This window comes from Octodon degus, unplaced genomic scaffold (genome assembly GCF_000260255.1).
Source record: "Octodon degus isolate 3935 unplaced genomic scaffold, OctDeg1.0 scaffold00159, whole genome shotgun sequence".
NCBI classification, from domain to species: Eukaryota; Metazoa; Chordata; class Mammalia; order Rodentia; family Octodontidae; genus Octodon; species Octodon degus.
In genome coordinates this window covers 2947918-2960526 of record NW_004524735.1, presented here as the reverse complement: position 1 = coordinate 2960526, position 12609 = coordinate 2947918, and the positions used below count along the sequence as shown (strand labels likewise).

Below are 12609 nucleotides of genomic sequence, written 5' to 3'. Positions count from 1 at the left end.
CTTCTCTAAGGCACTTATAGTTAAAAGGAAACTGAAGGAAGATGAACAGTTACCCAGGCAAGGCGTGAAATAAGTGTATTTGCAGACTGGAGTGTATGGGTTAAGGTAGGAAGGGGTTTCCTACTTCAGAACTAAATAAAGCTAGTGTCAACCTCATGGGAAGAGGGAGAAAGTTTCGAGGGTTTTACTAGGGGCTTGTCATACATGGCTTGGAAGAGCATAAGGAGGAGCTTGTTATTCACAGTGTGATAAGGAGAAGCCATCAGGATGTTCTGGGGCAGAGGAGCATGAGATTAAAAATTAAGGGATAGCCTAATTACACAGGTGTGCTCCAGTGTCCCATGACTGGTCTTTGCAAGCATTTTATTTAGCCAATGTGATCATTTACCAAGCAGTGTGATCAATGTGAGCAGCCTAACACAGCCCCAAAGAATAGAGGCAGTGTGTGTAATGGAAAGATCTTAGGTTAAGGTCAGGCGAGCTGGCTCTTCGCTGGACATCAGGAGACCTGGCTCTTCGCTGGGCATCAGGAGACCTGGCTGCTGATCCTGCTCTACTGCTGGGCAGGAAACTTGCCCAGGGTCACTCAGCTATCTGTTTTGGGCTTTGGTGTCCTCAACTGTAAAATGAAGGGGCTGGAGAACATGACCTCTTATACCCTTTTTGACTCAAGACATCTAAGTTTCCAAGAAATCCATCTCTTGAGACTTAGTTAAGGGCAGCTGAGGTCATCAGTCTACCTCAGTGAAGAAAAGAAGAATTACTTGAATAAGAGGAAGACTGGATGTAAGAATGTTAATAGCTGAAAAATAATTTAAAAAGATGGCTATTGTTATGGTTAGTGTCCAATTGTCTCCTGAGGCCTCATGCAGTCATGGGGAGGCTTCTAGAGTTTGTTATTAATTCATGACCCAAAGCTGGCATTATGGATGCAAGTCCTACACCCACCCTGGAACAGATAATCTGCATACAAATTGAAGGAGGGGAGAGAGGCTTGCTAGCAGCTGCAGTAGATGCTCCTCCCTTTGCTCTTTGCTATTTTCTGCTGCCAAGAACAGCTGCCCTCTGCCATGTGCTGCTCTGCCTTGGAGCCAGTGAATATGGATTAAAACCTCCATGAACTGTGAGCTAAATAGACCTTCCCTTCCTTAATTTTTGGTGTGAAGTATTTTGTATCAGCAATGAGAAGAAAGTAGCAGAGACAGCTATGAAGTTTTTCTTGAAAGGAATTCTAAAAGAATCTCAAGTAAAGCATTGCCTCTGAATTGACTTGGACTCATAAGAAGTAAATGCATCATGAATGCCTCTGAGAGAATATGGAGGAGTCCAGTGACTTGAGATCATTTAAACTGGCAAATACATTGGCAAGTAGAAAAATAGAATTATATTCTAGAGGAGCATTACAATAGAAAAGAGAAAACATATATGGCTGTATTAAAAGGAATTTTTTCTTTCATATGATAGGTACAAAAAGTATTCTCATATTTTGAAAATGGAGCAATTAAGGCAAATGTTAAAATTATTTTTCCCCATTTTGTTACTTCAGAAATATTTGTGGGTTTTTTTCTGTTTGTGGGTTTGCAAAGGTTACTTTTTATCTACTTGAAAGTGAGGGACCAGCAAGATAGCTCAGAGCACTAAGTGTCTGCTTAGGCAAGCATAGGGACTGAGGTTCAATCCCTGGCACCACAGGCTGTACCAGTCCTGTCCCCAGGGTGGGCTGAGCCAACCAGAGTTTGGGCCTAGTGACACATACTGTAATCCCAGCATTGGAGAAGCTGAAAACAAGAGGGTCACTATGTGTCCGAGCTGCACAGTGAGATTCTGTGACAACCAAACACATTAAGCACAGAGAGAGAGAGAGAGAGAGAGAGAGAGAGAGAGAGAGAGAGAGAGAGAGAGAGATCTTGAGGATAGTTTAAAGTTGGTCTCTTCTCAATATAAATTATTCTAATTCTTTGGTGAAGAAGAAATTTACCTACTAAGTTAAAACTTTTAATTAGGTTTTACCGTTATGATAGGCAACCTTACTTGTGAAAAGATTGACTAATACATAATTGTTATTTTTTTATTTTATCAAGGGAATGTTAATGATATTCTAAATTCAGATATTCTGAACTTCCACAGATAATGTCAATTTAAAAATGTAGTTTTAATGAACTACTCAAATCATATTCAGATGTTTCTGAAGGATATGATCATGTGGTACAGAAGGAAGTGATTATTTTGGTTCATAGATCAATTTTCACATTCATTCCCAAATATAGTTATTAAGTGCAGTTTTCAGGCAAGATATACTTATTTAATCTGTAACAATAATACATCCCACCCTAGAATGATTCCTAGACATAGAGTTAAAGAAGCAGCAGCAGGCTGTCTGGCCAGCTAAAATTTATATGTTGGAATATAAAATACCAGTTAGTGTGTCGTAAATCAAACAGAAAAGGTGGGCAAATGGCACAGTGGCTGGGTGGCTGAGAGGGCACACACCAGCGTGACCCAGGAGCAGATCGCTGTGCCAGCTTTTCTGGCTTCTCACATATCTTTGGGTTATCAACTGATCTTAAATAAAATACTCTTTCTATCCCAGCTTTAAGACAAACACTCAGAAAAGACAGAAAATGGGGCAGAAATATTCTGTCATCCTTCCATGTGAAGAGTGCATTCGGCCGCTTTCCTCTGTTGCATATTGCATCTTTATTCTAGTCCTTGTGCTTTGTTAATTTTGCTCAGTTACTGACTATTGATTATTTGTTACTTAACAGTGTCCTCAGGACATACTAGAACACTAAATACTTATGCAATAAATCTGGTAGAAACCTGAATTTGTATTTGGAGGAAATAGTATGTTGTTAAATTAATCAATAACTCCATATTAGAACAACTATCTGGCAGTCAAATAAATTAGACACATTCCACTGATTGTATGGGTGCTGAAGGACATTTGAAGATTGCTGTTAGTTTAACTTTGAAAGAGCCGCATTAACCTGAATGATCCGCATTAACCTGAATGATCGCAGATTGTTTCCCTCACTTGTTATGTGGCAGTAATTTGGAAATGATGGCCTTGTCTGCTGCTAGCTTGATCTAAGTTCTGGAGATGTAGGTCCGGATGTACCATGTGCAAAGCCCTGGCTGCAGTCTCCACCCTTGCAAACAAACAAGGAAGAGTAACAACAAAGCGAAACCCCACATATGTATGTATGTATGGTTTTATTCAGTAATACTATATGAATCACATGAACATGTATTTTTGGACAGGTGATAACTGTTAATAGTAAAAATTGACATTATTTTCAAATATTACAAATCATTATGATGGAAATATATATATATATATATCAGACAAAGTAAAGCATAAATTATATTTAAAATACAGTTATAGTGATTTTATTCTACTTATATTAGAAAATATGGCACTTGATGTCATGGTGATTTTTCTACCCTTCTCTGACCCTTCTACACGAACATAAAAGAAAATGAAATCATTTTAATTTAATATGAGAAGTGTGTAACATTTTCATTTTCAGTTAATTCTTGACATATTTTCAGCACTAAAAATTAAATATCTATTTGTTGGAGTTGGTCAGTTGCAATTGTTTTCTAATGGCTTTTCTAGCACATTGTTTTTTTCTTAGATACTAATCCTGAGAGATTTTCATATTCTTGATATGGAAAATAAAAATTCCTTAGGAAGGGTAGTAATTTGTGCTGGTTCCAAAGTTTAGAGTCAAATTCATGCTCACAAGTTGACACCTTTCAGAGAGGCTGACGCTACCTGACTTTTTTATGTCTATGTCTGTCTACATCTACGTCTGTGTGTATGTCTACATCTATCTATATCATCTTTATCTATGTATCTACATCTAGATTTATATCTGCCTCAGCCCCTTTCATTTGTATCGCAGGCATTGATCTAGTGTTTCTAGACATAATGAATCAATTCCTGTCTCACAGCCTTTAAAGCTCAGTCTCGGAAAAGTAGTTTGAAGGAAGGGAGGGCAATGGGAAAAGCAGCAGCAGCACCAAGATACCTCATGTACAGGTACGAATCGCCCAGGATGAATGTGATCGTTATGTCCATCTACAGTGTACCCCAGATAGCTCAACAGACTAAAGTGCCTGCTTAGGCGGAGTACAGTGGCCGGGGGGTTCAATCCCCAGAATGCATGCCAGTCCTGCCCCCCAGGGCACGCCGAGGTAGCGATTGAGACAGGGCATGGTGGCGCACACCTGCAGTTCCAGCCCTTGGGAGCCTGTAAACAGGAGAATCACTATGAGTCCGATCTCTGTAGTGAGACTGTGTACCCTGTATACCCTGTAACAAATACATAAAAAATAAATGAATAAAATAAAATGTTCCAATAAAAGAAGACAAAAATATGAGTAACTTGAATTAAGATAGTGAGTTCTCCAGTATGATAGACTAAGAGCAGAGGTGTGGCGGGAGGTTACCACCCAAAGTACCAGGCCTGGACCATCCTTAGATATTTAAGGCTTGGTCATCACTTTATTTTATAATCAATCAAATCAGACATCAGAAGACACATGAATGAGATGCTCAGCTCTTCTCCAAAATTCAAGGTAAACTGCTCTTCCTTCCTCAGCATCGTTATCTTTACTCACAAGCGGTTCTTTTTCCTGAAAACCTTTGTGGGATATTTCTATAAAGAAAAGGACAGCTGGATTTGAGAGAACACATTGTTATAGGAAGTAGTCATTTGTGTACTCAGCTAGGAGTTAGATAGTTATACATGGTAAATGAAAGCAAAGACAATGAACTCCGACTTCTGGGTCAAAGAATCCGATTCCTCTATGAGAAAACTATTCGTCACTTAATCTGGGTTGCAAGGTTTTCTTATCCATGCAAAGGTAAAATAACGGCATCCACTTTACAGCCTCATGAGATGCACATACAAAGAAAGGATTTAAATCAAGTCCTTACACAGAGTAATTAGTGTTAGACACATTTAGTAGATATGAGCATATCGCTGAGAACGCAGTACTGCTAATTTGCTGGAGAAAAATTTTCTTGTCAGCATCATAGAAGATGAAATAAATTTTTTCCCAGGTAGTTCCAGTGTAAAGTACTTTAAATATTAATATGTAATCCTTATTAAAATTATGGAAGACATATTTCTGAAAGGAATGTGTGTGTGTGTGTGTGTGTGTGTGTGTGTGTGTATTTTAGTTGCTTGACTTAAATTTTTGGTGGTTGCTTCTTCCTTATTGTGGAGCCATAGTAGCTTAAGCATAAGTAACTAGCTATAGTATTAAACCAAGTGCCTGATCTTTACTGGAGAGTTGTCAGTCATGACTAAACTGATGTGAAGATCAAAGCTGAAAATGAAGATGCTACTTCTAGACTAGGATACTTTAGATGTTTCTTCCAGTCGGTAGTCTTTACAACCCAGTGCACTTCCGAACTTCAGGATGACTTTCATTATGCCTACGTATTGACCTGTGTTCCCCTAACCATACCAGGAACTTTGAGAGGATGCAGCTGGGAAAGAAAGAAGTCTTTCGTTCTAAAATCTCGCTGCATCGGACATTTATAACCTGACATGTGAAACCAGCTAACACAATGTACATTAAAAATCTGGGTTTGTGTGATATATTTAAATTTTTCAGACTTTCATTTGAAAATTTTCAATTAGTCTTTTATAGACCTTTCTACATTTGTTCTGTTTAAATTCAACTAGTTTTATGTTATGCTTTTTTTCTTTTGAATACTGTTGATAATATCAGCTCAGTAAAGAATGAAGTAACACATCATCCCACACTGATTTCTTACAATCATACAGCACATTTAAGATGTATATTTAATGGTTCTTCATAGTAGGATGGAAAATACATATAAAGATTTTAACTTCTCAGTTCTGCATTTTTCCTTCATTTGAGGCAGTACATTCCAACTGAAGTATGAAACAGTCTGTTTGAGCCAAAAATTAGAAAAACTCACTATTTTAAGCTATAAAATATACAGAATTGAAAATTGACACCTAATATATTTTTTCATTTGATACAGATGTTCAATGAACCTTTTCTCTGCAAGCATTCATGAAAAGCAGAGTAACTAAAAACCCTCAGGTGTAAAGGATGAAAATATGATTCATATATCTTTTAGTAAATTGTTAATGGATTTTTAATGAAAGTCATTCTTCTTTTCATAATTTACAAGTTATTTTAAGTTTATTGTAATCACCTTATGATTTAGAATTGTGAAGGGATCTTTAAACTGACTTGAAACTTAAGAAGACCTAGCTACCTTTCCAATGTAGAAAGCCTTATACGTAACTTATGAAGAAATCACTGAACAATTGAATGTAAAGTTTACCTTTATATTTTGAAATTTAAGTACATTTGAATAAAGTAATAATTCTGTTCAACTATTTTTCATGTCTATCAAACCATTTTGAAAATAACTTTCTTCCTCTTATTCAAAAGTACAGGCCAATACAATAAATGAACAATACAGTCTGGTATGTTGGCTTTTTGTACCTTGAGACCATTGTGTTCATTTCTGAATTGAGTTGCACTGCAGGCATGTTGAAATAAAAGTTGATTTGCGCAGGCTAATGTCTGTTGGGAATATTTAGAGCTACTGACGTTTTGCCACCTGCAGAACTCATTATCTTAAGTAGGGGCTCAGTGTGGATATCCAGTGGAGGGGCAACAGAAAACTTAATTCTTTTTCCTCTTCATCCACCATCCCCCCCAAACTGGAAAAAAATAGTTTGAACAGATGTTTCTGAAAATTCAAAGTTATTACATACTGTCAGTTTAATAAGTAACTCATGTATAGCTGTATTTGGGTCATATGTCTTTCTTCCTTTTTTTTTTTTTCAGAACCAGGGATTGAACTTAGGCCCTTGTGCTTGCCAGGAAGCACTTATTTTACTGAGCCATCTCCCTGGCCCAAGGGTCATATGTATTTCATGTATTCATAGAATGGAATCATGGTGCTTATGGACATCTCAGTATAAAATTTTAAAACACTTTTACGTGTTAACTTAACTACCTTTTATAAACATATGCACATTATTTTGCCAAAGATGTCCAGCTGTCTGTTTCTTTGCTTGTTAATTACCATGCTTTCAGAAAGTAGTGCTGACTGTTGCATGAATAACATTGTGTCCATCTCTGATGACAAAACGCAGTGAACCTAGAAGTTTATATTATACTGAGGAAGAGAAGAACTTTATATAAAACATGTTACAGTAGAAAATGAAACAGTTGATCCATGTCAAAATTAATGATGCTTATGAAAATGACTACATAAAACAGGTCAGTCAGCCCAGTCTCTTTCTAGAGGTAACCGTGATTGCAGGAAACACAAAAATTTTCCATGTAGATAGAAGGAAACACACTGAAAACAGAAGCCAATGCAGGGAACAAAAGTGTAGCCACAGAAACAGCAAGCTCTGTGAGTGGAAGTGGGAAGGCATCATGGCCCACAGAGCAGAGACTGGAGATGTGAGATTAGAAGGTGGGTTAGAGGCATGCAGAGAGGACATCAGGAAACGTGTATAGATCTCAAGAGTAGAGGAGGAGGTTAGGGAAGAGGAGTCCGCGTGAAGACCTACCTAGTGAGGGTGGTGTCTAACAGGTTAATTTAGCAGTGTCCATGGCGTGCATTAGAACTAGAAGTTGAGGACCCAAGGAATAGTCATCGCTCTCACTGTCAGACGAGTAGGTATCTGATCATGAAGGCTTTTAGTAAAATGACATGAAAAATGGAAGCTTGACTATACAACACCTGTGACTCCCAAGTCATAGGAAATTAAGACAATAGAGATGAAACATTCTGAAACTTAGCACAATAAGAAATCAAGTTGGGCCCCAGGGAGATGGCTCAGTGGAATAAGGCCTCCCTGGCAAGTGCAAGGGCTTGAGTTCAATACCCAGTTTCACCAAAATAAATAAATAAATAAATAAGAAGAAAGAAAAAAAAAAAGAAATCAAGTTAAGAGTACTTTAGGAAAGATCAGTTGTGGGGAGAATATAAGAAGTAATTAGTGGTGACTTTTATAGAGCTGTGGATTGGAGGAACCAGCTGGAGCAGCTAGAGGGTTCAGTTTTCTTTGGGGGGGATATAAAATGTTCTGAAATTATGGTGAGGACTGTCCAACTCTGAATGTACTGAAAGGCATGAAAACGTAGACTTTAATTGGTGAATTGGAAGGTATTCGAAGTATATCGTAAGGAAGCTGTTACAAATTGAAAGAAGAAAAACAGAAAGGAAACTATATTTTGGGAGCTATGTAAGAAAAAAGAAGAAAATGGTCTTTAACTGGCATTCGTTTAAATGTTGAATGTGGCCAATTGTGGATTGTGTTCCTAAGAGCTGTAGTAGAAGCTGTGAGGGTAATTGTGAGGAGAGGGAACAAAAGCAGATCTGATCACAGTAATTTTGCAGTTCAAGGGCTAAATCATGGACAAAGCAGTAGTTAAAAAGGGTCTTTCTAACAAAGTGTACGAGTTGCATTCAACATGGCTGTGTTACTCAGGAAAATGGTATCAGTGGAGACATGGCTCCGCATTGGCTATGCTACGTAATTTGTCAATGCTGGCTTATACATAATTTTCAACTATCGGAAGGACATCCGGGGTGTTCCTGTCAGTAGTTTTATGTGTGCATCTATGTAAAATTGCAGCTCTGAACTGGGGGTGGCAACCCAAGCCTGTAATCCCAGAACTAGGGGGATTGAGACAGGAGGATCTCTGAGAGTTCAAGACCATTCTGGGGGCTACAAACATGAGCACAAGGCCAGCCTGAACTGCAGAGCGAGACGCTCACCCACCTCTGACAGGACTAAACTATGCAAAGGAAGGACCATTTTGTATCCATTTATACAGAATAGTTAGATGCACAGCTACTTTTGCTTAATTCAATGAGAAGAAAGATTTGTGCTAATAGTGTTTCGACAGGATACCATGTCTGCATCTTGTACTATGAATAACCACTAAGAAGATAGCAATGCGCAATGTATTAATTATTGAAACTGTTGTATTAATCAGTTTTGAAACTGTCTCTTTGCTATTTGTTCCTCAATAAATAAATAAATAAATAACAGCTCTGCTTGTAGGCCATAGTAATGGAATACTTGATAGGACCAGGAGTGCGTGCAGGAGGCCACATTGTATGGTCCCTGCTAAAGCTTGTTCTTGGTGTTTTGAAGACTGGTTTGCTAGTGTTCTCACCTATTGCTAAGTGGTGAGACTCAAACTATTATTTGTTACCTTTATTTGACCCAAGATAGTATTTGTCACCATCAATATGGAATAAGAATGTGGCGCTGCCAGGCACTACATCATCACAATCTAAAATGATGCCACTCTTGCAAGTAAATAGAAACTGTAAAACGGCAAAGAAATGCTTCTCTATGGTCCCTAGGTGACACCCACAGCTCATCTGGAAGCGAAATCCTAGCGAGAGGAATTGTGTCGTGCATGTTTTTCCTCCTGAACTGGGTGCTTGTGTTGGAATGATCGCAGGCTCACAACGGTCTTTACGTATTTCAGGGAAGGAAATCACGGCAGAGACTTTCATGGAGAAGCTGGACAACGGTGCCCTGCTCTGCCAGCTTGCCGCGACTGTGCAGGAGAAGTTCAGGGAGGCCGCGGACTCGCACAAGCCCGCCAAGGTAAAGGGCCCGGGGCAGAGGCGACTACTCACAGGCAGGCTGCACTTGCTGCTGCTTATGAGCCTGGCGCAGCTTGGGAGTTGATTGTGAATGGATGCATCAAGGCCTATATGGACAACAAAGCACAGAGGGTACTTTTTAGATAATGTGGTATGTTCTTTGTATTCTAATTAATTAATGGTTTGAGAATTAATTAAATAAAATATTTTGGGAAAGGCTAGCATGCAAAAATACAATTGGCTGAATCCCAATTTTTTTTTTTTTTTTTTTTTTTTTTGGTATTTTATGGAAGGGTCTACAGGGTGTTCAGGGTCTCACTACTAGATTGCTCTCCTAGTAATCTGCCTGTTTACAGCCTCCTAAGAGCTGGGATTACAGGCGTGTACTACCACGCCCAGTCTCAATTGCAGAATCAGTATGCCCAGTGGTTGGGGCCAGCATGGCAAGCCCAGGGATTGAACCTCCAGCCCCTGTGCCTGCTTGCAGGACTTTAACCTCCTGAGCTATTTGGCCGGCCCTGCCAACTGTTGATTAAAAATTGAGAGAAATAATTTCTATCCTTATGCAATGAATCATAAATTTACCCAAGAAAGACTGGCTGAGTAGGACTTCATTCCTAAAATGTAATGGTAGAGTATTGGGATAGTATAATTGGAAGACACTATTTGTTTTATATTAATGAGTATATCATGGAACCAAGGACTGTTACATTACTGAATTCTCAGATTTCCGCTTTTTTGTATATTAATTCGAATACTCTTTTAGCTATTGTAAATGTATGATAAAATATCATGTTCAATATGTTGGCATAAGCAAGAAAGAAGGAAAAAGAAGCAAGAAAATAAGGCTAAACAATGTTGGATGCGGGGTAAAATAAAAATATACAAAAGCAAGTGTCAGATCGCTTTTGCATTCCTCACAGCACAGAGTAAAAGGAGTGTTTGTGAATGTGTGAGTGTGGATGTGTGTGTGTGTGTGTGTGTGTGTGTGTGTGTGTACAGCATTGTGCTTACGTTTGATACAGTTTAGTTTTTTATTTTAAAGATAAAAAATAAAAATAACAATAATAGAGTTTCCAAACAGGTTAGTAGAGATTACAATAATCCATACATTGGGTATTGTCTTCAGATTAGTTATACAGAGTACAAAATATAGGAATAAAATCTTATCCAAACAATATGAGCCCAAACCTTTCTTTTCAGAAAGCTAACTATATATATAATTAGCTTAACTATCTTGTACATAAATATATTTTTCCTTTTCCCTTTCTTCCTTTCCCTTTTCCCACAACATCGTTTTTTTTCCTTTTGAACTGTTTCTTACCAGTTCACAATATCCATTGTATGCTTTCAATTTTATTTAGTCATTCAGTTTCTCACATGAATGAAACAATATGATGTTTACACTTGTGGGTTTGATTTATTTTAGTTATGAGTTGCATCAATTTACCTACACAAGCCTGCAGTTTATTCTGCTTTATGGCTAAGTAGGACTTCATTATATATTTAAAGAAACTCATAACTTTTAAAATCTATTCCTCAGTTGATTAGCATTTGGGTTGTTTCCAAGATTTAGCTTTTAAGGGCTGCTATAAACATCAGTGCACCTATATTGCTGTGATGTGACATTTTTAATTCTTCTGGGAAGATACCCAGAGAGGAATAGCTGGCTTGAATGGGATCGCTATTCCTAGTTTTTTAAGGAAGTGTCACACTGATTTCCACAGCGGCTGCACCATGCCGCACTTCCACCAACAGTGGAGAAGGGTTCCTTTTTCCTCAAAGCCTAGCCAGCACTGGTTATCTGTTAATTTCTTAATCATAGCCATTTTTACTGGGGTGTGATGTAATTTCAGTTTTGTTTTAATTTGCATTTCTCAAGTGACCAACAATACTGAATTTTTCTCATATTTTTATTTGCTATTTGTATTTTTTAATCTGAGAAGTGTGTGTTCATCTCAGATGGTCATTTTTGGAACGAGTCTTTGAATTTGGGGAGTTCTGATTTTTTTCAGTTTATATATTCCAGATGTAAGTCCTTTGTTGGAGAGATTACTGGATATAATTGCCTTTTCACTCTGTTGGTGATTTAATTTGTTGTGCAAAAGCTTTTTAATAAGGAGGGAGCCAATTTATTGATTCTTTGTAATATTGCTGTATTAGCAACATTTCTACCTACTTTTTTCTCCTAGAAAATTTAGTGTTTCATTATTTATATTTAGATCCTTGATCTATCTTGACTTGGGTTAATCCGTGGTATTAGATATGGGTTCAGTTTTGGTCTTTGGCATGTGGAGAGCCAGTTTTTCCAGGACTATTTACTAAGGAGTCTTTCTTGCAGTGAACATGTTTGGCTCCCTTGTCAGAGATAAGGAGGCTGAGTGTGTTTGGGGTTATGTCTGCATTTTGTACTTTGTTCCATTGATCCTCATATCTGTTTTTCTTTTCTTTTTTGTTGCTAATAACACACTTATTTCTCTATGAAAAATATTTCTTTAATTTTTACCAGAGTGATATCTTTTTTAAATTTATTATTTTTTATTAATTTTATTGAGAAACAAATAGCAATGAGACAGCTTCAAAACTGATTAATAAGACAGTTTCAATAATGAATATATTGCATATTGTTGTCTTCATAGTGGGTATTCATACTACAAGATGCAGACATGATAGCCTGTCCAAACAATATTAATACAAATTTTTCTTCTCATTGAACTAAAAGAAACTAGCTGCATATCTATCCTAACTATTTTGTGTGTACAGATATAAAAGGCTCCTTCCTTTGTATACACCTTTTTTGTTCAGTTTTGTCAGAGATGGGTATTCCCTTGCCATTTAAATATTTAGGTGCATGAATTCGGCAAAATAATCCAATATAGTCCAGTAGTCACCAGTGATGGGTTATCTGTAGGACTGGTAATGTCAGAAGTTGTTGACTTGAGCCTTTTACAGCTCAGCATATT

General features: G+C 37.6%; 1 protein-coding gene across 1 annotated transcript in view; it reads left to right on the top strand.

Moving 5' to 3' along the window:
* The window catches only part of Gas2 (growth arrest specific 2), a 137625-nt gene that overhangs the window by 2778 nt on the left and 122238 nt on the right, over positions 1 to 12609 (top strand). Inside the window, 1 exon segment of the mRNA XM_004642684.2 lies at positions 9526 to 9647. Within this exon segment, the coding sequence (XP_004642741.1) occupies positions 9526 to 9647 (122 nt within the window).